Below are 26,644 nucleotides of genomic sequence, written 5' to 3' on the forward strand. Positions count from 1 at the left end.
ATAAAGTGAAACTGGCTTAATGTCTCAATAAAATGCACAAAATTGATCTATTATATTGTGTCAACAAAGTTTTAGAATTGTTCTCATACCATTATAAATAGAATGAGAATTATGCACAATTTGTTTTTTATGTATTTTTTTCTGAATTAAGAATTTTTTCTTTTTGAAAAACTATTTTATTGAGAAATATTGACATTTTATATGATATTCATATGTCGGACAACCATGAAGTAACAAAATAATCATTATATAACACTTAATGTACACATACAATTCTTCAATTTCTTCTTCATTGTGCTTCGTTTAAATTTAAATTTGAATCATTCTTGATCTTAATATTTTGCTTTAAATATGATTTAATATATATGTATATGTTTCATGTTATTTAGTTGAACCTAATTTCAAATATCTATAAAAAAAATGTGCTTGAAATATAACATACAGAAATTAAGACATAGTATGTAGGACCGGGCGCTTGCCGCTTTACCAAAATCTATAGTTAGTAGTAATGGTGCAACTCAAATCTTTTAAACTGCACAGCAGCTCAAGCACCACGGTTCGGCCGCTCTACCAAGCAGTAACAATTATTGCACCCAACAATCTCCCTCTCAATAATTGCACTATTCGCAATCAATGGGAATCGAACCCGTGACCTTGGCTCTGATACCAATTGTAGGGCCGAGCGCTTGCCGCTTTACCAAAAGCTATAGCTAGTAGTAGTGGTGCAACTCAAATCTTTTAAACCGCACAGTAGCTCAAGCACCACGGTTCGACCGCTCTACCAAGCATGGACAATTATTGCACCCAACATAGTAATACACAACATTATTTTTTTTATTTAACATGTCTATTTTTTTTCATTCACTATGTTTGTCTTAACTTTTTTGTTCAAAATTTGACGCATTTCGTAGACTATATGTATGAAAAACAAAAAAATTATATAATTCACAGAAACCATTTATTAATCTCTTCGTAGAACAGAAGACCCAAAATACGTGGCTTTGATTGGTATACTCTCATACTTATTTTTATAAACAACAAGACACATCATATAATATCAGAAAAATCAATTACCACCAACAATACTAACCAAAACGAATAAAAAAATCATAACACAAACAACCTCGATAAGGAAAAAATGATAACTCAAAGTTTAAAAATAATTTATTTAGTACAATAACAAAGAAATTGAAGTATATACGAGCAATAAAAAGCATAAATCAATCTCAAATTAAATATTAACTCATATTATTCATAATTTGTATAAATTTTCCAATTTTTTTTTCAAATAAAGAGAAGACGCCTTATTAATGTCATCGTTTTATAGATATTAATTCCACTTCTTTAAAAAAACAAAAATGAAAAATGGTGCCTTGAAATCATAAGAAAACCATTTAGAAAAGGAGCCGTAAAAATATAATACAAAGTCACACAATTTTTCTTAAACCATAGAAAAATATTATACTATTGACAAAATATATCTAGCAACAACAAAGCATGTGTTAACTTGTGATATAATTAAAACTTGGAATCATGCATAATCATTGAATTAGAACAAAATTGCATGCCAAAAATCTACTGGATATTATATATTTTAATAATTTATCCATATTTGTCGTTCATCAGAGGACTCTTAGACCTACCAAATTTTGTAGTTCACCTATTATTTTCATAATAAATAATATTACAAAAATAATATAAGCAAGAACATAAAAACTCAAATTAAAATGTCTTCTATCAATCTAAGTAAAAAAAAATTGATTAGAGAATATAATAATGTCGTAAAAAAATTAAATATTGATTTATGGACAGAAGTTTGGAAATACAATTGTCTCAATAAATAAAAAATATTATCTCTTGATATTCTGAGACAGAACGTAAAAACGAAGAAATATTTCAATTTTTTTAATATTTTATAAGTCACTTCAAACGAAGTAATCTAAGCAAACAGAAAACATGCATTATGTGTTTAAAAATTAACAAAATATCTCAACAATGAAAAATTGAAAAATAACCATTTTTGTTGGATATTTGATTTTGTTTCTCTTTTCTTCGTGCAAACAACAAATCACATAAACAATCCAAAAACAATTACATGATCAATACAAATGACATATAACAATCAAACATGTTAACGCTATGGTAAAAAAAACTCTTCATTGCAAGAATACAAAATGATCAAATGGAGCATATTATTTAGTAATATTTATTTAGCAGCATTTATAAAAAAATTGACTAAATAACTTAAAAACAGTGTTTGAAATCACTTACATACAAACATTTCTCTCAATCACATATCTATATTGACACATAAAGAGTTTAAAAATATTTTTATTCTAAATGAGAGAAAGAAATTTTGTATGACATTAATATTTATTAATAATTTATTTTTATTCAGTCCGACTCATCTCCCTTTGTCTTCCTATTATTATTTGACGGCAATATATAAATTTAAATAATTAAAATTAAATTTAAAAGTAAATTAAAATAATAATTAGTTTGATTGAGTTAAATACACTATTAATGATCTTATTAAACTAAGATAAAAAATGACTTAAATAACAACATTAACATGACAAATTGTAAAACAAAAAAAATAATATAATAGTAAGCTTACAAATAAAAGTCATATATTTAATAGATTAATTAATAGATATTATATTATTTAGTAATATGTATTTAGCATCATATATTGAAAATTGATTAAATAACTTAAATGTTTGCAATGAAATCACTTACATACAAACATTTTCTCTCAATCACGTATTTTGTTAATACATAAGTAATCTATATATATCTACCTTCTAAATGAGAAAAAAATGTTTTATATGACCTTAATATTTATTAATAATTTAATTTTATTCAATCACACTCATCTCTATTTGTTTTCCCATTATTACATTAATGTTCGTAACATTAACAATTTATTTAAATTTATAATATTATGATAGTGATTTTCTGTGAATTTGATGTCAATGTAAATATTAAAGTAAATAATTAAATTTAAAAATAAAAACATATTAATGATTATTATTAAATGAATAGATGAAAAAAAAATAAATATGTAATTATGATAGTGATTTTATGTGAATTTGATGTGAATGTAAATATTAAAGTATTTAATTTTAAATTTAAAAATAAAAATATATTAATGATTATTATTAAAAGAATATATGAAAAAGAAAATATGTAGTAATTAATTTTAAATTTTAAAATAAAAATATATTAATGATTATTATAAAATGAATAGATGAAAAACAAACAAAAAAAATAAACATGTATTTATGACAGTGATTTTCTGTGAATTTGATGTCAATGTAAATATTAAAGTAATTAATTTTAAATTTAAAAATAAAAATGTATTAATGAAATGATTATTATTAAAAGAATATATGAAAAAGAAAACATGTATCAATTATTATTATTAAATGAAGGTAAGAATATTTAATTAAATTATTATTATTAAATGAAGGTAAGGATATTTATATAAATTCACAATTCACATTCATATATTTATATTAGTATATATATAGATATAAATATAGATTAAACATCGACATATAAATTTATAATTTCTTATTTTCTGTTTTGTTAAACATAAATTTTTTTTTGTATTATTTGTAAAAAAAACTAAGATTATGAAAAATATAATTAATACATAAATTGTAAAAATAAGTTCGAAACCTCTGTTAGCATAATTTTTTGTATTATTTATTTTAATAAAAGAATGTATAACACTATTACTATTATTTGTAAGGTATTTTCACAAAATCAATTAATTTTATAAATAATATTATTACATATTGTTTCGAATCATTAGTTGTTGAATAAATACTTTGATATTATTTGTAGTCATGCCATGAAAGTGAGTGAAAGAGTAATAAATAATAATCAGTCAATGGATTAATAATTAACTAATTACATAAAAGGAAGAAAAAATATCATCAGAGTACAATTTTAATGAGGATAATAGAAGAAATTCACAATTCAATCCGTATATTTATATAGATATAGATATATATTATAACATTATGATAGTGATTTTTTGTGAATTAGTATAGATTAATAATTTATTTAAATTTTTAACATTATGATAGTGATTTTTTGTGAAATTGATGTCAATGTAAATATTAAAGTAAATAATTTGAAATTAACAATAAAAATATATTAATGATTATTGTTAAATGAGTAGATGAAAAAATAAATAACCATGTATTTATTTATAATAGTGATTTTCTTGAAAAAGTGAGTGAAAGAGTAATAAATAATAATTAGTCAATGGATTAATAATAATAATTAACTAATTACATAAAAGGAAGATAAAGTGTCATTAAAATACAATTTTAATAGGGACAATAGATGAAATTTACAATTCAATCCATATATTTATATAGATATAGATAAAAAAAAAAGTAAAAGCTTTTGTAAGACGATCTCACGAGTCGTATTTGTGAGATGGATCTATTATTTAGATCATCAATGAAAAAATATTACTTTTTATGCTAGGAGTATTAGTTTTTATTGTTAATATCGGTAGGGTTGACCCGTCTCACAGATTAAGATCCGTGAGACAGTTTCACACGAAACCCACTCATAAAAAATAATACTTTTGATATGAAAATTTAGATTACTCAAATAAAAAATATGTCTCACTATTTATCCGTAACCACTTCAATACAATCCAGTTCAATCTCAAGTTCATTGAAATCAAATCATTTAACTTCTACTACAACAAGTTATGAACAGACTAAGCACCTTATTTATTTTAAAAAGAAAAATATTCAAGATTACATGAAATAAAAATGAATGTTTTACCATAATGATGAAGAACAATATTCAGCGTAACGATCGGAACGTGCACTATTATCCAACAGCATACAGCTACACAGAGCTATAATCAATCACGTAAACTACTCACACCTTGAAATGTCAACTGATGATAAATTTTTCCAGTTATGATTCTGCCTCGTGAGCTTTCTGGATACCGATAAAACGAGCATAATCGACCCACCTGCAAAACGTTTTGGAGTAAAATCAAATCGTTAAGGCAAAGGAGAACAGACGAAAGGGTGGAAGAATTAGGTGAAGAATCTCACAGCAATGAACCAAGAAACGTGTTCCCCGTTCGAACAGCAAAGCAGATGGCACTCAAGATCAACTTGTGTTGATGAAGCAATGGCTCTAAAAATCTCTGTTCGATAACACCAGCCAAGACCTGGTATCTGTTGAATAAACATAGAAGTTTACAGCAGAAATTTTGCTCATACAGTGGCAGTCGTCCTATTTTCTGTCCACATTTTCTAAAGAATTTTTGGCCATGATAAAAAACATGGAAGTAGATACAAGTATAAAAAGATAGGACCGAGGACAAGTAAAGGAGCATATAATTAGTTTGCATACCGAAGATTGCTGGATATGGCCATATAAACACCATAACCAACGCTTGTTGATAATACCGGAACATTCTCCACCTCATCGGCAGTCGAGTGGTCAACTGCCTTTCGGGCATTTATTAATGCATTTGTCACGACGGTACCAACCTACAAATCAACGAAGTGTAATTGTTTTAAGCTTTCACCAGATCCAGCACCAAAAAAGTAGAATCTAATATAAAATTGACACAAAATGGGGAAGCATGGACTAACAGTCATAAGATCTGAGAAACGCCAGCCAAAAAACTAGATCCATTGCAAATAAATTAATGTTGGGAAGCAACAACTAGTGCCATGATTTTCTTTTCTGCCTGTTCTGATATGACTGTCCATGGTATCTATGGAGATCCAAACATAGCATCTAGACTACCGTACAAGCTTTAAATAATGATATTGAACGGTTACCACCAACGATAATTTTTTATACATTTTGGTCCTGCCATTAATGTGAAAAAGGGAATTACCAAAGATGAAGTAGTGCCAACAGCAAATAGCTTAGCCCCGTTTCGCTGCAGAAAAGGCCGTGAAAATATGAGATGCGAGTTCAAAGTATTTAAGTTTACTATTCTTTTTCGTAACCAATTGAGAGAGATCTCCTTACAATTATAGCACCTAATCTCTGTAACAATGAGAATGAGGTTCCAGTCCAAGCAACCTGCAATGAGATTGAACAAGATTTTCACCACTTGGTTCATATTTTATGCGATAATGAAGCAATAATTGTATATGAGTAAACTGACCTGAAAAGCATTGTCGGGACAGCTGTAAAAGAATTTAGTAAGGCGTCCAGCATTCAGAGCCAGAGGAGGCCGGAGCGAAACTGTGGGAGCGGGAAGATAGACAAGCATAAAATCTGCTATAATGGCCATCACCTGACCAAAAGCAAACAAAAGAGTTGGGACAGTAACTCAGGTCTCCATAAATTTAAGTTTTCTACACCTATTTATTAACCTAAATTAACTTAGTGCCAACTGGTATGCCACCAAAAAGAAAACAAATATCTTAATTTTTATAAATAAGTATTTTTTATACGAAAAAAATACATTTCAAATCCTGAATAATTTGAATTAAATGCTTCAATCTACAGAAAATCTTATTTTTAAATAATCTATTAATTGGGATAATATTAACTATCAAGTATTAGATTTATTATTATGATGATCTATACATTTGTGCGGTACACATAGCTGAAAATGAGCCGATTTCATTAGTAAAAAAACACACATCAGGCAGGAACAGGAACAAGCAATACACTAAAATTAGTAGAATATAGGAAATTGAATATGGATAAAAATGAGAAGTAACTACATACCACATCAGCAAAAACAATTTCCAGTTCATTGAAAAAGTTTTCCTTGCGACGCTGGTATTCTGCAGCAGTCTGAACAAAAAAATAACCAGTAGCGAGGAGGCAAACCAAGCACATTACAAAACCAACACGAAAGTCCAGGAGTAAAACTAAAGAGAAGACTGAAACAAAGAGATGACACCAAGATCAAGAAACTCTACGTCTGAATTCTTGAGGCGTATCAAAAGAAAGTGCAAAACATAAACTAAGTCCCGTTCTGTTTCCTTTCAGTTCCCTTAATGTGACAAGATTCCACAAAATAGCCTGCAGAGGGGAAGAAATTTACTAAGAAAGAAGAAATTTGAGTTGAAAGAGCCAGGCCAAGTTACAAAAAGGTATAGGGTGTTTGTGCGTTTATGTTGTCTTGCTACCAGTGACAACTCTGAATCTTTCCATCATCGGCCTAAAAATTGACGTGCCAATTAAATATGAACTGAGATACATCCTGTCCACATTCAAAATGACAAACGACAATAAAATAGTAATTATTTACTAAATAGCTTTGTTGAATAAATAAAAGGAAAGAAGGTCAAGATCTATCTTTAGACGAACAGTCATATTTGAATATCGTGATACAACCTTCGAAGAGACATCCTTCAACAAACAAAAGCTGGCCCACATACATCCATCCTTTGCTTTACCTACCCTTGGCCCTTGCACTCAGTTTCGTGACATGGGATTCATCACCTTCTTCAACTATGAAAAAGGGTGTGGGGTGGCGCCCGGAGGACCAGCTAGCTTAACACATAGCATCACCCCGACTAAAAGAATTTCAAATTCACATAGTTTTTCAATTACCCGAAACCCATCAACTGGACCCTCGTCTAACTTCTTGGATTTCCCTATGGGTAGTCAGCTATTAACAGAAGTAAACAGAACACATATCGCAATAAAAATATCCTACTTCGACATACATAATATAAAGAGAAAAACCCAGATCATGATCATGTGCTTAAATTGAGGATTAAAGCAACCAACACTGAATGATTTGAAAAAAAGATTGTTTTTTGCTTGTCTTATTATTTAGAGTACCTTAGTGAATATTCCCACGCCGCATTCCATACCAACTTTGGCCAAGAACAGATCATCCGCCAACAACCGTTCCTTAAATCCCCCGAACTTCATAAGCCACGACATAAACCCCGATCTTTCAAGATCAAAGTATTTCAAAACTATCGATCCGGGTATTCTGCCGTCTTCTATGGCAGCCTTCAGATCCTTCGGCAAACTCTCGATACTCCTCCCAGCCTCCGTCAACGCCATCAAAGCTTCGTCTTTGTTCTTCTTCTTGTCCATATCATCATTCCCTTCATTTTTATCGCCTCCGCCCCCGCCTCCCCCTCCACCTCCGCCGCCTCCGCCAACTCCGGCCTTTCCGTTGCCTCCGCCGCCTATGATCAATTCAGAATCAGTCCCGTAGCTGGTGGTGGCGGCATTGGTAGAGAAGGCAATGAACAGCGGGCGCTGAATACTTGCGGTTAAGGAAAGAGAGAAGATGTTGGGTTTCAGTGAAACGGTGAAGGATGGTGGTGGAAAGGAGCTGGGTTGGTGGCTTAGACAGAGATGGCGCGGTAGTGATGGGGTGTGTCTAAGGGTGGCGGATATCGGCATCTCGGCGTCAGTGGTTCACTGCGGCTGTCGGTGCAGCTATATGGAGATTGTTGTGTTGGCGCGGCGGACACTTACGGGTGTGCGTTGTCTGCGAACGAACGTTGTTTGTAAGTAGGTTGGTGGAGTTTTAGGGATAGAAATTATACATTGCGGAAGGTGCAGCTGCACCAACTTTCCCAACTACCATTTTACCATGGTTAATCAAGCTTACGTCCAATCCTTCGATAGGTTTGTAGGATGAGTCGATAAAATGACATGAATAAGTCATACTAGTGTGTGATGTTTGGAATATGAGTTGATTGTGGTAAAATTACGGTTTTGTTTTGTAAGTCGACTTGTTTCGAATTTTAATCTTAAGTTTGGATTTCATCGACTAATTTGGATTAATATTTTTGTTTTTGTCTTTTTTTCTCCCTGAGCCATTAAATCTACCGAATGTTTATTTTGCATGGATGATCTTTTACGTAGCTTACGCGACAAGAACAAAGTTCGTATTAAACACATTAAGATTTATCTAAACAAAAAAAATTAGAAAAAAGACAAAATTTTCTAATATTTTGAAAAATTAGATGACGTTTTGGTTTATGTTTTCCCAATATTTTTTCTTACATTGATTTTAATATGGATAACATAGGTTTTATTCTCGCCACATGAGTTATGTAGGAGATGAACGGTGGCTGTTAAATAAGCAAATATTCGGTATATTTAATGACTTTGGGAAAAAATCAAAACCCAAAAACAAATCAAGTTAGTAGATGAAAATCAAATTTGGACTAATTACAAGACTAAAATCCAAAACAAACCAATTTACATGACTAAAATTGATTTAATCAACGATTTTTCTATTTTTTTCCGTTGATTTTGGTTGAATGATTCTTATATTATCACACACACCAAATAATAATGGCATAAATATATATACAATTGGTTTTAATTTTTTTTTCACTTTTTACTTCTTTTTTTTTTTTTTGAGCAACAATATATTGGCGAGGAGAAACTTATCCAAACAGAAACAATCTGGGAAAAAAAAAATCAAATCAAATCAAACTCTCGGTTTGGATTAGTTTTTACTCAATGATGCTTTGAAATGGTTTTAAAAAATAAAATTAAATTAATTGTATTATTTAATTAGATAAAATAAATCAAACCAAACGATTTTTGTAATTATTATGCTAAATTTGTTATTCAAAGCTCATGCATTAAATCTTTAAATGCTTTAATTGTGTGTGAATTGATATTTCATTTAGAAAATTAAAAGTTTGTTTAAAAATAATCAAAATATTTTATTTAAAAAAAATAGAATCCATTAGCTAAACCCAATCGAAATCTAGAATTAATGTGGTATTAATCATTTTGTTTGGTGTTTTATTCAATAAAACCGAAAAACTTGGTTTGATTTGAATTTATGGTAATAGATGATCTCCGTTGGACTATCTCATTATCTTTTTTTGAAAGACAGGTCGACTCGATTCATGTATAAAGTGAAATGTATACTTTTGGTGTAAAAATTGATAATTTTTCATGTGTTGAAGCAGGTTGGAGACCTGTCTTATAAAATTGACCCGTGAGAAGATGTAATAAAAAAAAATTTGTGTTTTGTCCAAAACCAAACAGAATTGCATTTGCTTACCCCTAGTATGTGGAGAAATTTCAGTTTTCGAAATAACTAGTGTTATATCAATCTTGTAATGAAAAACAATTAAAATGTGAAAGTAGTCAAATCTAATTTAATAAAGATCAAATTTTGATTAATCATATTGAAGCATTTAAGTTTTGGTGATGAGTACTGATATCATAAAAATTCTGTAAGGCCATGTAAATTAATTATTCGATAATCTGACATAATCAGAATAAATATTGAGTTGTTAAATTTTGTGTGCAACTCAACCAAAATGCAATCAATCTAAGGTTCTAGTTCTTTATGTCATAAGCGGTTATATTACTTTGTTGTTTTTGCAAAGTCGAGTATGCTAGTAGTTTATGTTGTAGGTGATGTTAATCAATGTGAAGGATCTTCAACCCATTTTTTGGGTTCAAATTTCAATATATATTTTTGAATTTAACTTCAGTTAAATTTCCTTGAATTATAATAAATGCACTTTACACATTTGATATTTCCAAGGTTTGTAGATGTTTATGAGTTTAATTTGGATTTAATGTGAATTTTTATTTACAGATTTCTCAGCTCCTTTCAAGTATCAATAGGCGAAGGCTCTATTCCGAAGAATTTTCTGGATCTCTCTTTCAAGTTCCACGGCTTTATTGCATTCTTAGATATTGTTATAGCAAGTGTCCAGCAAGTCAACTTATGTCTTGAACTTTATTGACTCTAATATAAACATGATATTTATTTTAATAATATTTTATGATTTTATCTAATTATGACATTTACTTTATATGTTTACCCATGCAAGCTGCATAGATAAATATCATGAGGTATGTCTCTCAATATAAAGCCATGAAACTCATAAGGAAATGCATATATTCTAAACAAGTTCTTAGTAGAATCACCCGCTTAAAACAAGGATAAAAGTCTTTTGAGCTTGAGAATAGCATCTATGATATAAACGTCATATTTCATTGGTGAGGGTATGGAGATGTTCATTCATAAAAATGGGTGATCATTTGATGATTCACTAAATAACTTTCCTTTGGACTGTCCAAATGGTTATTACTTATTAAGTAGAATAGTTCGCGGTTATGGTTGTACACCATTAGTCCTTTGACCCGTGATAATGTAGACCGGCTCCACGTATTAGCATGCACTTTTATCCATTTACCGATTCCATTGAGGGTCATCAGGTGGCTAGGTTGAGTGAGTTTCAAAATACATATGAGCATATGCATTATAATCGGTAATTTACCATTTGCCTATGAATGAAGATATCCTATGTGAAAAGATTAACTGCTAATTGAAGAAAAATAGTGGAACAGTCTTTTTTGGTGAACGAGTTCACAAAACTGGCAGCGGTCAAAAATGGACAGTGAAAATTTTGATCTTCAAAATGTCAATTTGCATTATATTATTAAGATTTGTATCATGGTACATTGACGTTGTCGGATCGTCGATCAAGATTATAATGATTTCACAATTATTTATTTAATGAATTTAAAATTTACTAATTAAATAATATTTTTAGTATTAATGACTACTAATATTTACAAAATTCACATAAAATATTCCATAGGTGTCTAATATTAATTAACTAGTAAGTTAATTAAAGAAATTAAATAATAGTTATTGATTTTAATTAATGTGTTTATGCATTATTATTTGTATATGTGTAGATGTGTTAATATATATACACATATATTTTATACGGAGATAGAAAAACACGTATATAAATATATCATGTATTATCAATAGTTGATTAATACTTGATATTATAAACATTATAAATTTATTTAATGAAAATAATGAATCTTGGTGGGAGTCGTATTATGAATCCTAATATGAGAAGGACTCCCGATGTGATCAGAAATCAACATCTATAAATATTTCATTGAGGGTCATATGAAATAAAACTTATTGCACACAAAATTTTGTCCATAAGTATTTCTCTCCTCTCCCTTTCAACAATTTTCGGCCATCACAAACATTGGAAAAAAAAATTCGTCCTTAAGTCCTCCATCGCGCCACCGTCCGCCGCCGCTACACCACATCTGAATTTTGGAAATTTGGAAGATTTGGTCTCAACAGAGAAATTGTTTGCGATTGCTAGTGTAATCTAAATGAAGAATACAGTATCTGATCGTGTACTTAATTTGACAATCAAAAGCGGGACATCTGTTCGAAGGGATATACAAGAGGGCCAACTATGTTAATCTCGGACTAGTTTGGTGTATTTTACGCGAAAGTAACAATACTAAACACCTTATAGATGGTTAAATACATACAATGCCCAATGAAAATTTTGAGCGTTAAAAATAAAAAATTTTAAACTTCCAATGCACGTTGAGTGTGAAAAACGGTGTCCCAACAAATAGATCGTGATTATTTTGGTGTGCTTTGTTTAGATTTGATGGATTTCCCTTTTAATTATTTGGAATTTGGTTGTTTGCTTTGTTTAGAATTTGTTGTGCCGATCCTTTTTGTTTTATTGAAATTTGATGTTTTTTTTTAAAAAAAAAATTGGGATTTGAGGACTCATGTTTCTACTCAAATTTATAATGCAGAAAATTGAATATCATGCACTTTATTCCTAAATCGAGCTTTTCGAGCTCAGGCTCTAAAAATAATACTTGATCGAGATTAAGCTCGAGCATACTAAATTTATATCAAGTAGAGTCGAGCGCGACTCGAGTAGATTGCACCCCTATTCGAGGCGCTTTCGGAGTGGGTGGCAACTTGAGGAATGGTTATGTGATGCATATTTCTGTCATGTTATTATATTGTATTGCATATCACGTTAAGCATGTTATCTATAATAATAAACCTTGTTTATTGGAGTCGTTTAGCCATTTTCTTGGATGATTGGGTACTGAGAGTCACCCATCGATGCTACACTGCTGAGTGCTATTGTAACTCAAGACACTGCAGGTCCAAGATATGATTAATTGTGGGAGCCACCCATTGGTGCTACGTCATATAGTGTTACACATTAAGTATCTCTAGACTGAACACGAGATTTTAGACTTGATGCTTGATCACTTAAGCATACTTGCATACACTTGTTTCATAGAGGTTTGTATGCTTGTATTTTTCGTATTGGTTAGTTCGCTCACGTCCTTGTTTTTGTCTTGAACACCTCATTCCTATTGGACAGGTCTTAGTGTATCGAGTACAAGATTTAGCACGCTTTCAGAAAGCTATTGGCATGTCTAAATCAAGATTGGGGATGGATGTCCTGATTCTTTACATGGGTCCACTGTCAGTTCATTCTCTTGACAACGAATAGGATTCAAGATCACTGGGGCATTTTTCCTCCTCGAGTATACCTATAACTCTTGTTGTCAAGGGAGCTGTAATGTTGAATTATCTGCTGTTTCCAAACCACTGTCAGAAGAATGTGGTGGCTGGTCAACAAATGAGTAGGTACCAATGCAGTGGGTAAAGGAAGATCCAGAACATCCCAGGAACAAGATTCATCTTTCTTCTTCACATGAATCGAAGTGGATGAAAAGTGAAGTGTTCCCTCAGAGAGGATAACATCATGAGAGATGTGTGCTTTTCTGGTATGGGGACAATAACGCCTATAGCCTTTTTGGGTGGGTGAGTAGCCCAAAAAAGACAGTTTTGGTGGCCCGTGAACAAGATTCATCTTTCCAAACCTCTGTTTTGATCGTGAACGTGAAGGAAAGTTGTGCATGCAGCCAAAGGTTCGCAAAGCAAGATCATTCGTCTTTTCCATATGTGGATAGTGATTCATGAGAAGTGAGAACAGACAATGCAGTTTTAAAATTAAGAGGACGACAGGGAATAGAACAAGACATAAAGCTTCTTTGGCCGTCTTAAACCATAAATATCGCCGGTTCATTTATGAGCCACACAAGAACAATTGGATTCTCTACCACCCATGTTTTGTATGAGGGGTCACTACTCACTACATTGTAGAGTAGGTAATTCTCCAGTAACGTAACCAAGCTTCCCCCGCTCACAAATCACGATTTTTTTACGGATTGTGCTCACTGGAGATCAATGGAGAGGGATGTGTGATCGACTGTTGGAAAAGCAATCGGAACGCTGTATTGTGTGGCGGCCGGAAGAACGTCCAGAAATCGAATTTCAACATCCGTATACTTGGCTTAAACTTTACACTGCTTGGAGTTTAAAAAATAGCTCTTATAATTATATTTTCATTTTTCATGGTATCATTTATCATTACATCTCACGAGTTAAAAATATATTAACAAAGAATGATGCAAGTTAAATTAACTAAATTCAACTTCCCAATCCAAATTTAATATATGTTTCACGCAGAAGATGCATTAACTTACACCAATTCCAAACATTAAAAAAAAGGGCAGGAAAAGAAACCCTCAAGGCTAATCCAAAATTCATATACTCGAGAAAACTGAACGCAAAAATAAGGTTCACATACAGGTTAGAAACTCTGCTGCTGGATACCGAATGGTGTTCCATCGGTGTTTTAGCTGTTACCGACAAGTAACAAGTAAGATTTCGCGCATCTTCATGTACCCTTGCAAGAGTAGATTGAACCGTATTGTGGATTGATTGCTCAATGAATATGCTTCTTATGCGTAGATACGTAATGGCGTATGACTTCCATTGCCAACTGATGGGCGTTCTTATCTTGCAGTCTTGCTAGAGCATCCATGGCTTCAAATGTCTCCTTGTCAGCAAATAGTTTTAAGTTATGGCGCGATGTTGATAGCGGTATTCCTTCCCATTTGTCTACCATCTCCAAAAGCTTCTCCGTTCCCTGGTCAAGTAGTTCATTCAGATGCTTGAAATAGCAATCAATTCATATTCAACAGAAGAGACGAGAAAAAGTTAAATTCTTCCGAACGACTAGCATATTTTCATGTATTATATTATATTATTATTATCAACGTTGTTGTTGTATATACAAAAATATGACTTCACTCTCTAAAAAATTTCAATTTTTCTTCTGGTTCGGCCACCATGCAATAAGCGATCAGCAGGTTCTTGAAAATGTTTAGAGCTAATGTAGTTTCATAACCTTGTATTTATCATGACTCACCATGCGAACTGTGAAGTCGCCAAATGATTCTTTAGAGACTCGTTGGCGTTTCCAGTGGTAAAATAGAGGTTCGAGAACTTCCTCAAGACTATGAAGCTTAACCTTATCCTTGAATACTTTCGCTAAAGAAGTTTGGTTTGGATTTCCACCAAGCCAAATCTGTACCACAGATGGAGCAGTAGCACTTGTTTATGTTAAAGAATTTCAATTAGTTCGAGGAGTTGTAAAGCGATGATGTGGTTATTTCTGTTTACCTGGTAACTATTTGGTCCATCACCAACCAACCCAAGCTCAGCCATATACGGTCTAGCACAACCATTGGGGCAACCTGTTATCCTTATTACCACGGATTCATTATACTTGAGACCAACCTGAAAAGGAGATTTTTTTTTTTACAAGCCTCATATGACAACTCCAATTGTATATCTTGTTGAACTGGAGCTTCTGTGTAATGTCGGTTTAGTATTTGTGGAAAGAAAGAGGTGGAAGATGTCAGTGGAAGATGTCACCTTCTCAAAAACAGCTCGAATTCTCTTCAAGATGTCAGGAATTCCTCGTTCAGCTTCTGTAACAGCCAAAGGACAAAGAGGAAATGCAGGGCATGCCATTGCTGTCAAGTTGAGAGGATCTACAAACCTTGGTTGCTGTTCCAAAAGGAAAAAAAGTTAGCGATATATAGCCTCCTAAGAACTCAAGAAATCAGATTTCTAGAAAAGAATAGCAGCATAAACTTCAAAATAAAACCAATGCAAAAATTCCAATGGAATAACTTTTTAAGGTATTGCAAATTTTGAATGCATCATTTTCCCACTCTCTCCTTCCTGCAGCCCCAAAATTTGTTTTTAAATAAAATACCAACAAGTGTAGATCCTTGGGAAATACTAATATATTTTTTAAATCTTAATTACAATGTTCAAATACAGCTCCTGCAACTGAAGCTGGTTCGCTCGTGCATTATGCGATTTCCAAAAAATGAGACAAGTAGCTCTGTTTTTGCCGCACACAAGAAGAATACTCTCAAAAGTTGCAGAAATTTATAAAATCTAAACTCTAAATATATTTTACCAGCAAACCACCCTGAGCAAGAGCTATAGTGATAGGTCGCTTCCATGCTTGTCGGACATCGCACAAGATAATATTTTGGTTTGGCGTGATCCGCATATTCAAGTTATACTTCTCAATAATTTCCCTTAAAATCGTCTTCATTGTTCCCTTGATTCTGCCATTATCCACATGAAGACCACAAAATAAACCACCATCTCCCTGCAAAACAAGCATTTGAACAACCAATTGCAGAAAAGGCCAATCGCATAATAGATGGATTAAAAGATCAAAAAGTTTCGGGGAAGAGCTTCATCTCATAAAATGTCAAGCCAACCTGCTCGTGCCATCCGAGATAGTTTTTAAATTCCCAATCGGGTAGCTCATGGCAAGGTTTAAACTCCTTTCCATAGTATTGTTCAACCACACTTCTGAACTTTTCAATCCCCCACGAACTAAGTAAGTATTTCATTCTACTATACTTTCGGTCATCTCTCCTTCCATTTTCTCTTTGTGTGACAGCGATAGCCTTGACTGCATATAGTATATCATCTTTCGGCACATAACCCAATGGTTCTGCCAATCGAGGGAAAGTAGATTCCAATCTATGTGTTCTTCCCATCCCACCACCAACCTGCAAATATTATCATGTACAACCACCAAATCTCATAAAATAGCAGCTGAAAATTTATGGGGGGAAAAAGAAAAAAAGAAATGTATTTACATATATGTTAAATCCCTGTGGCTCTCCATCAGCATCAGATACAACAACAGCTCCAATATCATTAGTAAAAAGATCCACCGAGTTGTCTGTGGGAACAGTGACTGCAATCTTAAACTTTCTTGGCATGAACTGCGTTCCATATATGGGCTCAGGTGAATTGGGAAAATTTGTACCATTGGAGTTATCATTTCGGGCCTTCACTACTTCTGGGGATTCAGCAGACATGAACTGTTCTCCATCCACCCACATATCATAATAAAACCCTGACTGTGGAGTTAAAAGTGCAGCAATATCTTCTGCAGTTTTCTGTGCTAAAAGATAATCCTTTCGAACAAATGGTGCCGCCGGGGCAAGAACATTTCTGTTGAGATCACCACAAGCACCAAGTGTCGAGCCCATGCTCTTGATGATCGCACTCATAACTGTCTTAAGATCTTTTTTTAAAACGCCATGGAGCTGAAACGTTTGCCGAGTCGTCAAACGAAGTGTTCCAATCCCGAACTGATCAGCTAGATCATCCATAACAAGATAGAGTTTGTTAGAAACCTTTCCACTCGGGTTCTTTGTACGAAGCATAAATGAATAAGACCTAGTGCCACGTTCATCTCGGTTATACTGTTGATAGCTACCATGGAACTTGATTATTTGTGTAGCAGCTTCATTAACATTTGGAGAATCAGTTAATAACTCCTCATTGAGAGGATATCTTATGAAGTTACTGTGCTCTTTGATGATTTCAACCTTACTGCGCTTAAGCTCGACCGAGGTATCGGATTTAAGAGGCTGCAAAAAAAGGTAGTAAAATAAAAAATAAATGTGTCAGCAGCATAGAAGTCAAATTGGTTACAGGGAAGAAACAATGATCCAACAAACAAGGTTGGATAAGTCACATGGAACAAATAAGTTGCAGCACAAATATAACCAATAAATTGTTGACTACATGAATCAAAATTTCTTGAAATGCAAGTTCTCTTGCAATATTGACCATACCATCATGACAATAGCAATCATATATTTTATATGTAAAACGTCTTCATGTTTATGGCAACACAGAAATAATCCAATGTTGCACCCTCGCATGGCCGAAACATCACTACATCGTGTCTTAAGAATGGCAATGTTCTACTTCAGTAAAATTAAACAAATTGAAAATTTTTCTCATTGAAGTATGGGGCGGCAACATCCCCTGCTCCCGAGTTTGACTGGCAATGTAATTATTCTCACTTCCATCTACCAAAAACACAAATAACTGCACGCATTTTCCACCCCCTCCCCCAACAAAAATAAATTAATTAATTAATTAAAAAAACGTATTTATTCGATAGACTACAGAGGCATAACATCCAACTTTCGTTCATATTAAAAAAAAAATCAACTCAGTCATTAAAAAAAAATCCAACTTTCAAGGAATTTGTTTGCACAAGCTAAGAATACTATTCTTTTGCCATCCTCAATCCGAAGAAGCGAGGATGACCAATCTATAAACATGGGGAAAAAGAGCAACTCTCTGCAGAACAATGACAATTGAGAAGCGAAAATGGAAGCGCTACCGTGGAAACAGCTCTAATGGCAGTGGTCGAGCCCACATTCGAAGCAGGGGATGATGATGCGCGAGGGAATTTCGTAAGCAGAATCAAACTGGACACATTCTTCAAACCACTAAAGCTTCTGGCAATCTGCAGCTTCGGATCCTTGACGATTGCTGCGTTCGCTACCCCGAACGAAGTGGTCATGTTGCGGAAAAACAGCCACAAAAATCCTCGGGGGAGCTAGGGTTTCGATCGGTCGATAGATATCTTTGGCCGATCAAGAACTGGGAGGTGATGTGAGTTGAGTGACTCTAATACATGAATCTGTCACGTGGCTGACACTAGAATCGCATTTTGTTTCGTCGCACCTCCACGCGCTCCATCGACGTTGGTCAGCACGCTCCCGAAAATTCAAGAAAACTAAAAATCAAGTTACCATTCCAATATCATCATATCATATATAATATCATATATAATGACTTTCTTACCATTAAATTTCGAATTTGAAAACTAGTTTTAAATTTAGGATTTTAGTATATATTTTTTTTTGAAAGTATAACAAATTCATTACTTCAGAATATCTTGATTTACAATACTGAATAACCAAGCTACTATATCACCAGAATACCAAACAACAAAAGAAAAAACATCAGAAGCTTCACGATCTAATCGATGAATAGCCTTGATAGACAAGAAAACATCCGACTTCAGCATATTCAGAATGTCGATTTTGAGCACTCCACTCGGACCTAGATCAACTAGGGAGCTGCTAATGGCTTGTACATCAATTAACGAATTTGAGAGAATAGTAACATCATGAAGACAAGATTCAAACAAAACTCCATTCCGAACCCGATGGCACATAACTCCGCATCTTTCACCGATCCCGGATGACGAATAAATCATGTCGAAGCTCCTAAAACTCTATTATTATTATCTCGGATCACAGCCCAAACATTAGTATGATATGCATTTTAAGTCAAATCGAGTCTTTATCGTACTAGTTTAGTTTTGAATGAAAAATTTGATTGAAATTAAATTATTGAAGGTGTTAATAGGTATTTTTAAGTTCCGATTATGTATAAAAACTTCGACAAAAAATTTGTTTTTCAGACGTTTTTTTGGAATACTGACCAAAAAAAAATGAAAATATTACTTTAAACAAAAAAATAAAAAAATTGGAGCGCGTGACGTGAAGAACACGTGTAGTAAGAGTCAAAGACGTAGTAAAAGGAGAAATTGAAGAAGGCATCAAAGACTTGGTGCATTGAACTTGGACATATCCATCTTTTCTTTTTATTTTCTGTTCAATATATTTTAAGTTCGAAAATTATTCCAACGAGATTTTTTTAAAAAAAAATTTGTTAGTTTGATATTCAAATTATATATATATAAAGGCAAAAACTTGTGTGAGACGGTCTCAAGGATCGTATTCATGAGATGATCTCTTATTTGGATTATCCTTGAAAAATTATTATTTTTTATGCTAAGAGTATTACTTTTTTTGTGAATATGGGTAGGGTTGACTCGTCTCATAGATTAAGACCCGTGAGACGGTCTCACATGAGACCCACTATTATATAAAAACTATTAAGTGGTGAATAATTAATATTTAAAAAAATATGACCATATGCTTTCATAACTTGAGAATTTATGTATTGCACATATATAATATAAAATATATGAATATTATATATTGATTTATGATTAAAATATTGAGTTTTAAAAAATTATTTATTTACTTATTATTTTGTAAAAAAGTTGAGAAAAAGATGAAAAAAACGAGTGTAGGATGTCAGGGGCAAACATATCAGACAAAAATTTGTGTGAGACGATATATTTATTACCGTGAAAATGAAAGGAAAGCAGGAACCTTCGGCTCTTCTTATGGGGCGCTGGCCTTTGGTTACGGGCAATGGCTGCCAATACAAACAAGACGAAATATGGAAAACCAAAGTCCCTCAAATTTATTTAAAAAAATTTAATAAAAACATTTATTTAAATTATGGGGAAATACTTAATTATATTTTTATATGAGGAACTCGATTTCATTCTCATTAATCATTATTCGTCTAAAATCATAGGGTTTTGGAGATTATATTAATAATTATAAAAAATATCTATTTTGTATTTACTTTTTTTCCATATTTGGAAATGCATACGATAATTCCTCGGCGTCATTTACCCAATAAATACATAAAAAGGACATGGAAATGGCTTATAAAATGTATTTTTCAAATTATTTTTATGTATAAAATAACATTATATTACTAAAATTATATATATATATATATATATATATATATATATATATAAAGTAATATGAAACCAAGCTAGCAATCTTTCCATTTGTCATTTTGGTAAAAACATGTATCAATATGAATAGGCCTCCAGTAATTCATTTTGGGTTTTTTTTATTAAATAAAATACCTCTATCCGACATAATTTTGTTTTAACGTGGATTCAAATTCATGTCTTAAAATGAATCCAAATTCATATATCGTCTCCACTGAGAGAAATTTATGTCACTATATCACAAAATGTTGACATAAAATCCGTGGTTTAAGGTAGTTAGTTGTGAGAATTTTAATAAATAAGCATAGAGGAAAAAAAAGAAAAAAAGGAAAGATAACATGGAAAAAAAGATATAGGCAAATTTTGTAGAATACTTGTTTTAAACCCAAAAATAGATTTTAAGGAGGTATATAAAAACGATCAGCCAAAAATTTATTTTGAAGTTAAAATGCGCTTACGATATACCAATAAATGTCGAGCTTCGATTTCAATATTATCATTGGATGTCGTTTCAATATAGTGTTTTTTTATTTTGAATTTAAACAAATGTTCAACATAAAAGTTGTAGATTCGAAAAATAACCAATAAGTTTTGCGTTTGTATCTTATTCATAATGGAATTTAAGATGGTATCCTATCAATCCGAATACAATTTAGTATTAAATTTCCTTTTGGTAAATATATAATAATTATATTATTATTATTAATATTATAGGAATTAATTATGATTTGGGTTTTGTCAACAAAAATAAATACCGTGAGTAACCGAAGTACGGAACGATTATATGTACAAACCAATTTAACATTTGATTTGGAAAGTGAGTGAGTCTCATGTAAAACCGTTTCACGCATCCTAAGTTGTAAGACGATCAACCCTACCAATATTCACAATAAAAAGTAATACTCTTAACATAAAAAGTAATATTTTTTCATGAATGACCCAAATAAAGATCCGTCTCACAAAATACGACCCGTGAGACCGTCTTACACAAATTTTTGCCTTAATGGTATAGACTTATCTATGTTATCCCGAAATTTAAAATTTTAAAATCGTAATACGTATAAATAAATTAGTAGTTTAAACTTTAAAACTACAACATTGGTATTTGTTAGAACATTTTAGTTTAGGCAATTTTAACAAGGATGCTAATTCAATGAATAAAAACAGAGCTTAGTCGAACTGAATTAAGAAAGAAAATTGATTATTTATGAGCATCTCTGTTTCTGAACCAAAACTTTTAACCAGACTCTACTGACGCCTAAGCAAAACTGATGCAAGTCTATTAGCTGGCTAAGGATTCCTTCAAATCTCTCCTAAAAGTATAAATGTACTTAATTTAATTTGGAATTTGACTTTGTTCCATTACAAGAAATCTCACCTTACACAGAAGCCCAGCCCATTTTTTTTAATTTAGCGACGGTTTTAGCGACGGTTTTTGATAACCGTCGCTACTTTTGCGACGGTTTTAGTAAACCAGTCGCCGATGTGGATCAGCGACAGTTTTATCAAAAACCGTCGCAATTATTAGCGACGGGTATTGCTAAAACCGTCGCTATATTATTAAAAAATAAAAAAAGGTGGATCGGCGGTTTTAATTAGCGACGGTTTATTCAATAGAACATCATTACCACTTTGATGTTTATAATGCAGCAATAGATTTCATTTTGATGGAGTTAAATACTCGGTTCAATGAGTCATCGGTGAAACTTCTTTCTCTTAGTATAGCTTTAGATCCTAAAAATTCATTTGACTCATTTAACAATGATGATATTTGCAAGCTTGCGAAGAAGTTTTATCCTGGAGATTTCACAAATCAAGAAATTGTTGTTTTGAAGTATGAATTGATACATTTATAAACTCGATATGATGCAGAATTTAAAGGTTTCTACACTTGTTGAGTTGTGTCAGCAATTGACCGAGAGTGGACGGTCAAGTGTTTATGTTATGTTGACTAGATTGATTTATCTTGTTTTGACATTATCTGTGTCTACTGCCACTATTGAACGGGCTTTTTCAGCAATGAAGCATGTGAAGACGGCACTTCGCAATAAAATGGAGGATGACTTTCTTGCCGATTGTTTGACACTCTATATTGAACGAGATTTAGCTAAACATATTGATGTAAATTCTATTATTGATGAATTTTATGTTTTAAAATCCCGTAAGGCACAACTTCGTTGAACGATATAATGTACTTTTTTTTTTTAATAATATATAACTTATCATATTGAGTTCAAGCCACCCCAACTCTTATTCCTGGATCCGTCCCTGCCTTACACATTAATCTCGCCTAAACTTCTGAAATCTTTGGTTCAAAGAAGATGAAGTTCGAAAGGTGAATGCCCGCGACGGCAAACAAAACAGTAACCGATCGAAACAGACCAAAATTTATTGTCCGAGGGAGAGTTCATCTAAGGAGCTGGTTCTACCACAAGCCTATGGCTTTCCACCAAGCTCCACCCAGCCCGAGCCATATAACAAGATTAACCACGGAGATCAAGAATCCGTAGCCCCACCATTTCGCGAGTGGCACATAGCCAGCTCCATAGAAGATGGGTGCTGATCCAATCCCGTAATGAGTAATGCCACCCATAAGATTTGAGAGGAAGGAAAGGACAATGGCACCAAGATATGGTGGAGTACCCAATGCACTTGCTACGGATAGAAATGCCGTAAACATGGCCCCGATGTGTGCAGCCCCACTTGCAAAGAAATAGTGAGAATAGAAGTACAGGAGAACGAGAATACCGAAAGATAGTTGCCACGAAAGGCCCAATCCGCCAACAAACTGTAAATGAAGGGGAAAAAATAGAGAAGATACATCTTAGAAACAAACGAATTATATAGAGTAGAGGGCGGGAAGAAAATTAAATCTTAAACTAGGAGCTGCATTAGGCTACTCATAGATAAAGACGAAAACATAGATGTAAACCCGAACATCAGTTGCACCCAAAAACATGCTTGTGTTAACAGTAATAAAAATTATAAAACTCAAATATTTTAAGTTTTGCAAAAGCTCGATACTACGCTTTAAAACTGTGCTATACAGGATGCCAAGGTGAATAGAAGGGGGAATCGTTGATCCCCATCTCTAATGTAAGATGTAGTGAAAAGTGAACAAACCTTAACTACAGTTTGGCTGAACCAAGAAATGAGTCCATATTTGTTTAGATATCCAGCCATTGCTATCAGTGCTGCAAACCATGTAAGGGTGTCCCAAGCAACTGATTCAGCCAGGCATTCTTTCCATGTGACGACTCCGGTTATGAGGAGGACGGATAGTCCAAGAATTGCTGCAGTAACGGCATCGACATTCAGCTTGCTTCCAAAGACCCATAGCCCTACCTGATATGCAGGGAAAAAATATTTACAAAGTCATCGTTTTGAATAAAATCAGGCAAATGAAAGTCATGGTAATTTCTAGAAATTTATTTATCGAAAAATGCCATCAAGATATTCTTTTGTCTACATAATACTATCCGCTGAAAAATGTGAAGGTGTCGTCAAAGTTCTGAATCTGTTATGGGATGTGGTTTCGGAGGGAACAACATCCTGTTTCGTAAAATTTGAGGCGATGTTGCTAATACAGACTCGGATACAGTTGTGAAAGATTAAGGCAAGGGATCAGAATTAAGAGAGCCATGAAATTGAAGTGAATTGACGAATCAAGAAATAAGTAAATCAGATAACGAAGTATCTCAAGTAGCAAAAAGCGAAATGACTTGTAAAATTAGAAATAAGTTTTAAATTTACCGAATGACAATAATTATTAAACAATTTTGAAAAACAAGCACTGACCTTCACGTTTCTCCATTTTTTTACTATTCTTTCATAGGCAGATATGGGTTCGAGCCATTTAAATGCAACCATATCAGTTATCTTAATAAAGTCAACCACAAAGGCATCATGACAATGTCTACTTGAAAATTACGGGTGAAGTTCATTGAATAGAAAGAGTAAATAATATCAATAATTTTGTTGAAAAGATCAGGATAGGAGCACACAAGTAAAGAAGTGAAATATCAAACTTAACAGTGCCCCCCAGCCATGGATGAAAGACAACCAATTCAAACAAGAGCCACATTTTGGACACTGCGAACGGAAAACAGCTTTGCATAAACTAGAATTAGTCAGAAAAACTATATAAAAAAAATTTATCAAATTAATTTTATGGCATCTAAGTACGGGATCACAGAGGAATGGGAAGTTTGAGAGAAACCATGTTATATACATGCTCATCTACTGAATGATTAATGATTAGCAGCTCTTTCTTTCCCTTCCATCACATTTAAACAAACATCTAGATTGCAGTTATATACATGTGTGTTTGTGTGTGTGCGTGCGTGGTGAAGTTTTATTTCAGTTTACATTGAAAAGTGAATCTTAACATATTTACTTTCCATCGTGTACTAAAATCTAATGTTGAGAATAGATGACAGGTGTAATGGTGAAAGCATATAAAGCTTCTGACATTATCCAATTTAACATGAAATTAGCTGAAAATATGCTAGTGACATCTTGGGAATTCGAAGAGCCAAAAGCTTTGTAACACTTGAATGAACCAAAATAACACTCCCTAACAAATTACACATCCAATTAACAAAAGTTGTGACTAACTAATAATGTAAACATAGTATTAGCAGCATAAAGGAAACAAAAAGTAATTAAACGAAAAATTTATAATCCAAGTTAGATTTTTAAGTTGCAATACCGTGAGTAGTAATGTTCCAGTCATGATTATCTCATTCTTAGTCATAGGCCCCATCTTCTCCAACCTCTCCTTAGCCAGCTTCGGGGCGTCCGGGCTACTCTTCACCGTAGGTGGATAGATCAAATACAAAAGAAATGGCACCACAATCAACGAAACCAATCCAGGCACTATCGCGGCTTTAGCCCAATCCATCCAACCAATGGACATATTAATAGTACTAGCTGTCAAGTTAGCAGCCAAAGGATTTGCAGCCATGGCTGTCAAAAACATAGATGACGAAATCACTGAAGTTTGGAAACATGTAAGCATTAGCCAAGATCCTAACTTGTTCTCAGTCCCATCACCAACACTGCTACCACAAGCAACGCAAAGGGATTTCACCAAAGGCAAAAATATGCCACCGGCTCGAGCAGAGACAGAGGGAATAGCCGGGGCTAAAAGGGCTTCACTAAAAACTAAACTATAACCTAATCCTAAAGAAGAACTCCCGAATAAAGACACGAATTGGTAAGCAATCCTGTTACCCAATCCAGTTTTGATAAACCCGCGTGCAAAAAAGAAAGCCAATGCAATCAGCCACGGAATGGGATCGCCGAAGGCTGAAAAAGCAGCAGCAAAGCTAAGCGTTTTCGTCAGAACAGAAGCGCCGAGGCCCATTAAAGCTACGGCTCCCAAAGGCAATGGCTGCGTTATGATACCAACTATAGTGGCCAAAAAAATGGAAAGCAATTGCCACGCAATTCTCGAAACCCCAGAAGGCGGCGGAAGGAACCAGATAATAACACCCGTAGCTATCGAAGCTATGAGTGGTTTAATGGCAGCACCCTGCCACGGCTGGGGAGCTGGCACTGCCGGCACCGCGGAAGTGGAAGCGGACACAGTTGAAACAATCGGATCACGTTTGATTAGGAATCTGTGATTTTGCTTAGCGAACTGGACTTGATCTTCCTGTCGAGTAAAACCACTAAACGGGTTGTTCTTGGAAATGTCAGCGGATTTGGCGACAATAGATTTAAATCTAGTGGAGGGATACACGGCTTTCGGTGTTCGGGATTTAGGGGAGGAGCGGAGGGGAAAGTGAAGGCTTAAAGAGGTGGTAAGGGCCAAAGACGCCATCCTTTCACGGCGTTTAGCGGCGGCGTGGTGGTGGTGGTGGAGGTTTGAATGTCTCGCCTCCCTGCGTGTTCGTGATCAATGATTCAATTCTACGTGGGAGATAGAGGTGGGGTGCAAATACGCCATTGGAAATGTTTAGAGTGAATCTCAACCGTCGGAATTGAATCTAACT

General features: G+C 33.4%; 3 protein-coding genes across 3 annotated transcripts; all 3 read right to left on the reverse strand.

Annotated features, from left to right (window-relative positions):
- Nucleotides 1–4,732: 4,732 nt before the first annotated feature.
- On the reverse strand, nucleotides 4,733–8,547 carry LOC140834142 (protein RETICULATA-RELATED 4, chloroplastic-like). The gene is made up of 8 exons (XM_073198812.1): nucleotides 7,813–8,547; nucleotides 6,745–6,813; nucleotides 6,173–6,304; nucleotides 6,034–6,087; nucleotides 5,897–5,941; nucleotides 5,401–5,540; nucleotides 5,097–5,222; nucleotides 4,733–5,011 (listed from the first exon to the last, which is right to left on the reverse strand). Exons 1-8 carry the CDS (start codon nucleotides 8,389–8,391, stop codon nucleotides 4,954–4,956), a joined length of 1,203 nt encoding a protein of 400 aa, XP_073054913.1. The 5' UTR covers nucleotides 8,392–8,547; the 3' UTR covers nucleotides 4,733–4,953.
- Nucleotides 8,548–14,257: 5,710 nt separating this feature from the next.
- Nucleotides 14,258–18,653, reverse strand: LOC140834143 (sulfite reductase 1 [ferredoxin], chloroplastic-like). Its single transcript, XM_073198813.1, has 8 exons — nucleotides 18,372–18,653; nucleotides 16,822–17,604; nucleotides 16,435–16,731; nucleotides 16,122–16,319; nucleotides 15,566–15,700; nucleotides 15,311–15,427; nucleotides 15,057–15,215; nucleotides 14,258–14,774 (listed from the first exon to the last, which is right to left on the reverse strand). Exons 1-8 carry the CDS (start codon nucleotides 18,552–18,554, stop codon nucleotides 14,571–14,573), a joined length of 2,076 nt encoding a protein of 691 aa, XP_073054914.1. The 5' UTR covers nucleotides 18,555–18,653; the 3' UTR covers nucleotides 14,258–14,570.
- A 3,293-nt stretch (nucleotides 18,654–21,946) lies between these two features.
- LOC140834144 (dicarboxylate transporter 1, chloroplastic-like) lies at nucleotides 21,947–26,644 on the reverse strand. Its single transcript, XM_073198814.1, has 4 exons — nucleotides 25,357–26,644; nucleotides 23,769–23,990; nucleotides 22,918–23,433; nucleotides 21,947–22,023 (listed from the first exon to the last, which is right to left on the reverse strand). Exons 1-3 carry the CDS (start codon nucleotides 26,470–26,472, stop codon nucleotides 23,071–23,073), a joined length of 1,701 nt encoding a protein of 566 aa, XP_073054915.1. The 5' UTR covers nucleotides 26,473–26,644; the 3' UTR covers nucleotides 21,947–22,023; nucleotides 22,918–23,070.

The sequence above is a fragment of the Primulina eburnea genome, chromosome 6, assembly GCF_022965805.1.
Source record: "Primulina eburnea isolate SZY01 chromosome 6, ASM2296580v1, whole genome shotgun sequence".
Taxonomy (NCBI): domain Eukaryota; kingdom Viridiplantae; phylum Streptophyta; class Magnoliopsida; order Lamiales; family Gesneriaceae; genus Primulina; species Primulina eburnea.

Excerpts from the sequence above, each read along its gene's own strand:
- LOC140834142 (XM_073198812.1), bottom strand. The coding sequence starts at position 8,391 with ATGCCGATATCCGCCACCCTTAGACACACCCCATCACTACCGCGCCAT. Across the intron at positions 6,305-6,744 it reads AAATTGTTTTTGCTGATGTG|GTGATGGCCATTATAGCAGA; the intron begins GTATGTAGTTAC and ends GCTTTTGGTCAG. Across the intron at positions 6,088-6,172 it reads GTCCCGACAATGCTTTTCAG|GTTGCTTGGACTGGAACCTC; the intron begins GTCAGTTTACTC and ends ATCTCATTGCAG.
- LOC140834143 (XM_073198813.1), bottom strand. The coding sequence starts at position 18,554 with ATGACCACTTCGTTCGGGGTAGCGAACGCAGCAATCGTCAAGGATCCG. Across the intron at positions 15,216-15,310 it reads ATGGACCAAATAGTTACCAG|ATTTGGCTTGGTGGAAATCC; the intron begins GTAAACAGAAAT and ends TCTGTGGTACAG. Across the intron at positions 14,775-15,056 it reads GCGACTTCACAGTTCGCATG|GGAACGGAGAAGCTTTTGGA; the intron begins GTGAGTCATGAT and ends CTACTTGACCAG.
- LOC140834144 (XM_073198814.1), bottom strand. The coding sequence starts at position 26,472 with ATGGCGTCTTTGGCCCTTACCACCTCTTTAAGCCTTCACTTTCCCCTC. Across the intron at positions 23,991-25,356 it reads CTGGAACATTACTACTCACG|GTAGGGCTATGGGTCTTTGG; the intron begins GTATTGCAACTT and ends CCTGCATATCAG. Across the intron at positions 23,434-23,768 it reads TCAGCCAAACTGTAGTTAAG|TTTGTTGGCGGATTGGGCCT; the intron begins GTTTGTTCACTT and ends CTTCATTTACAG.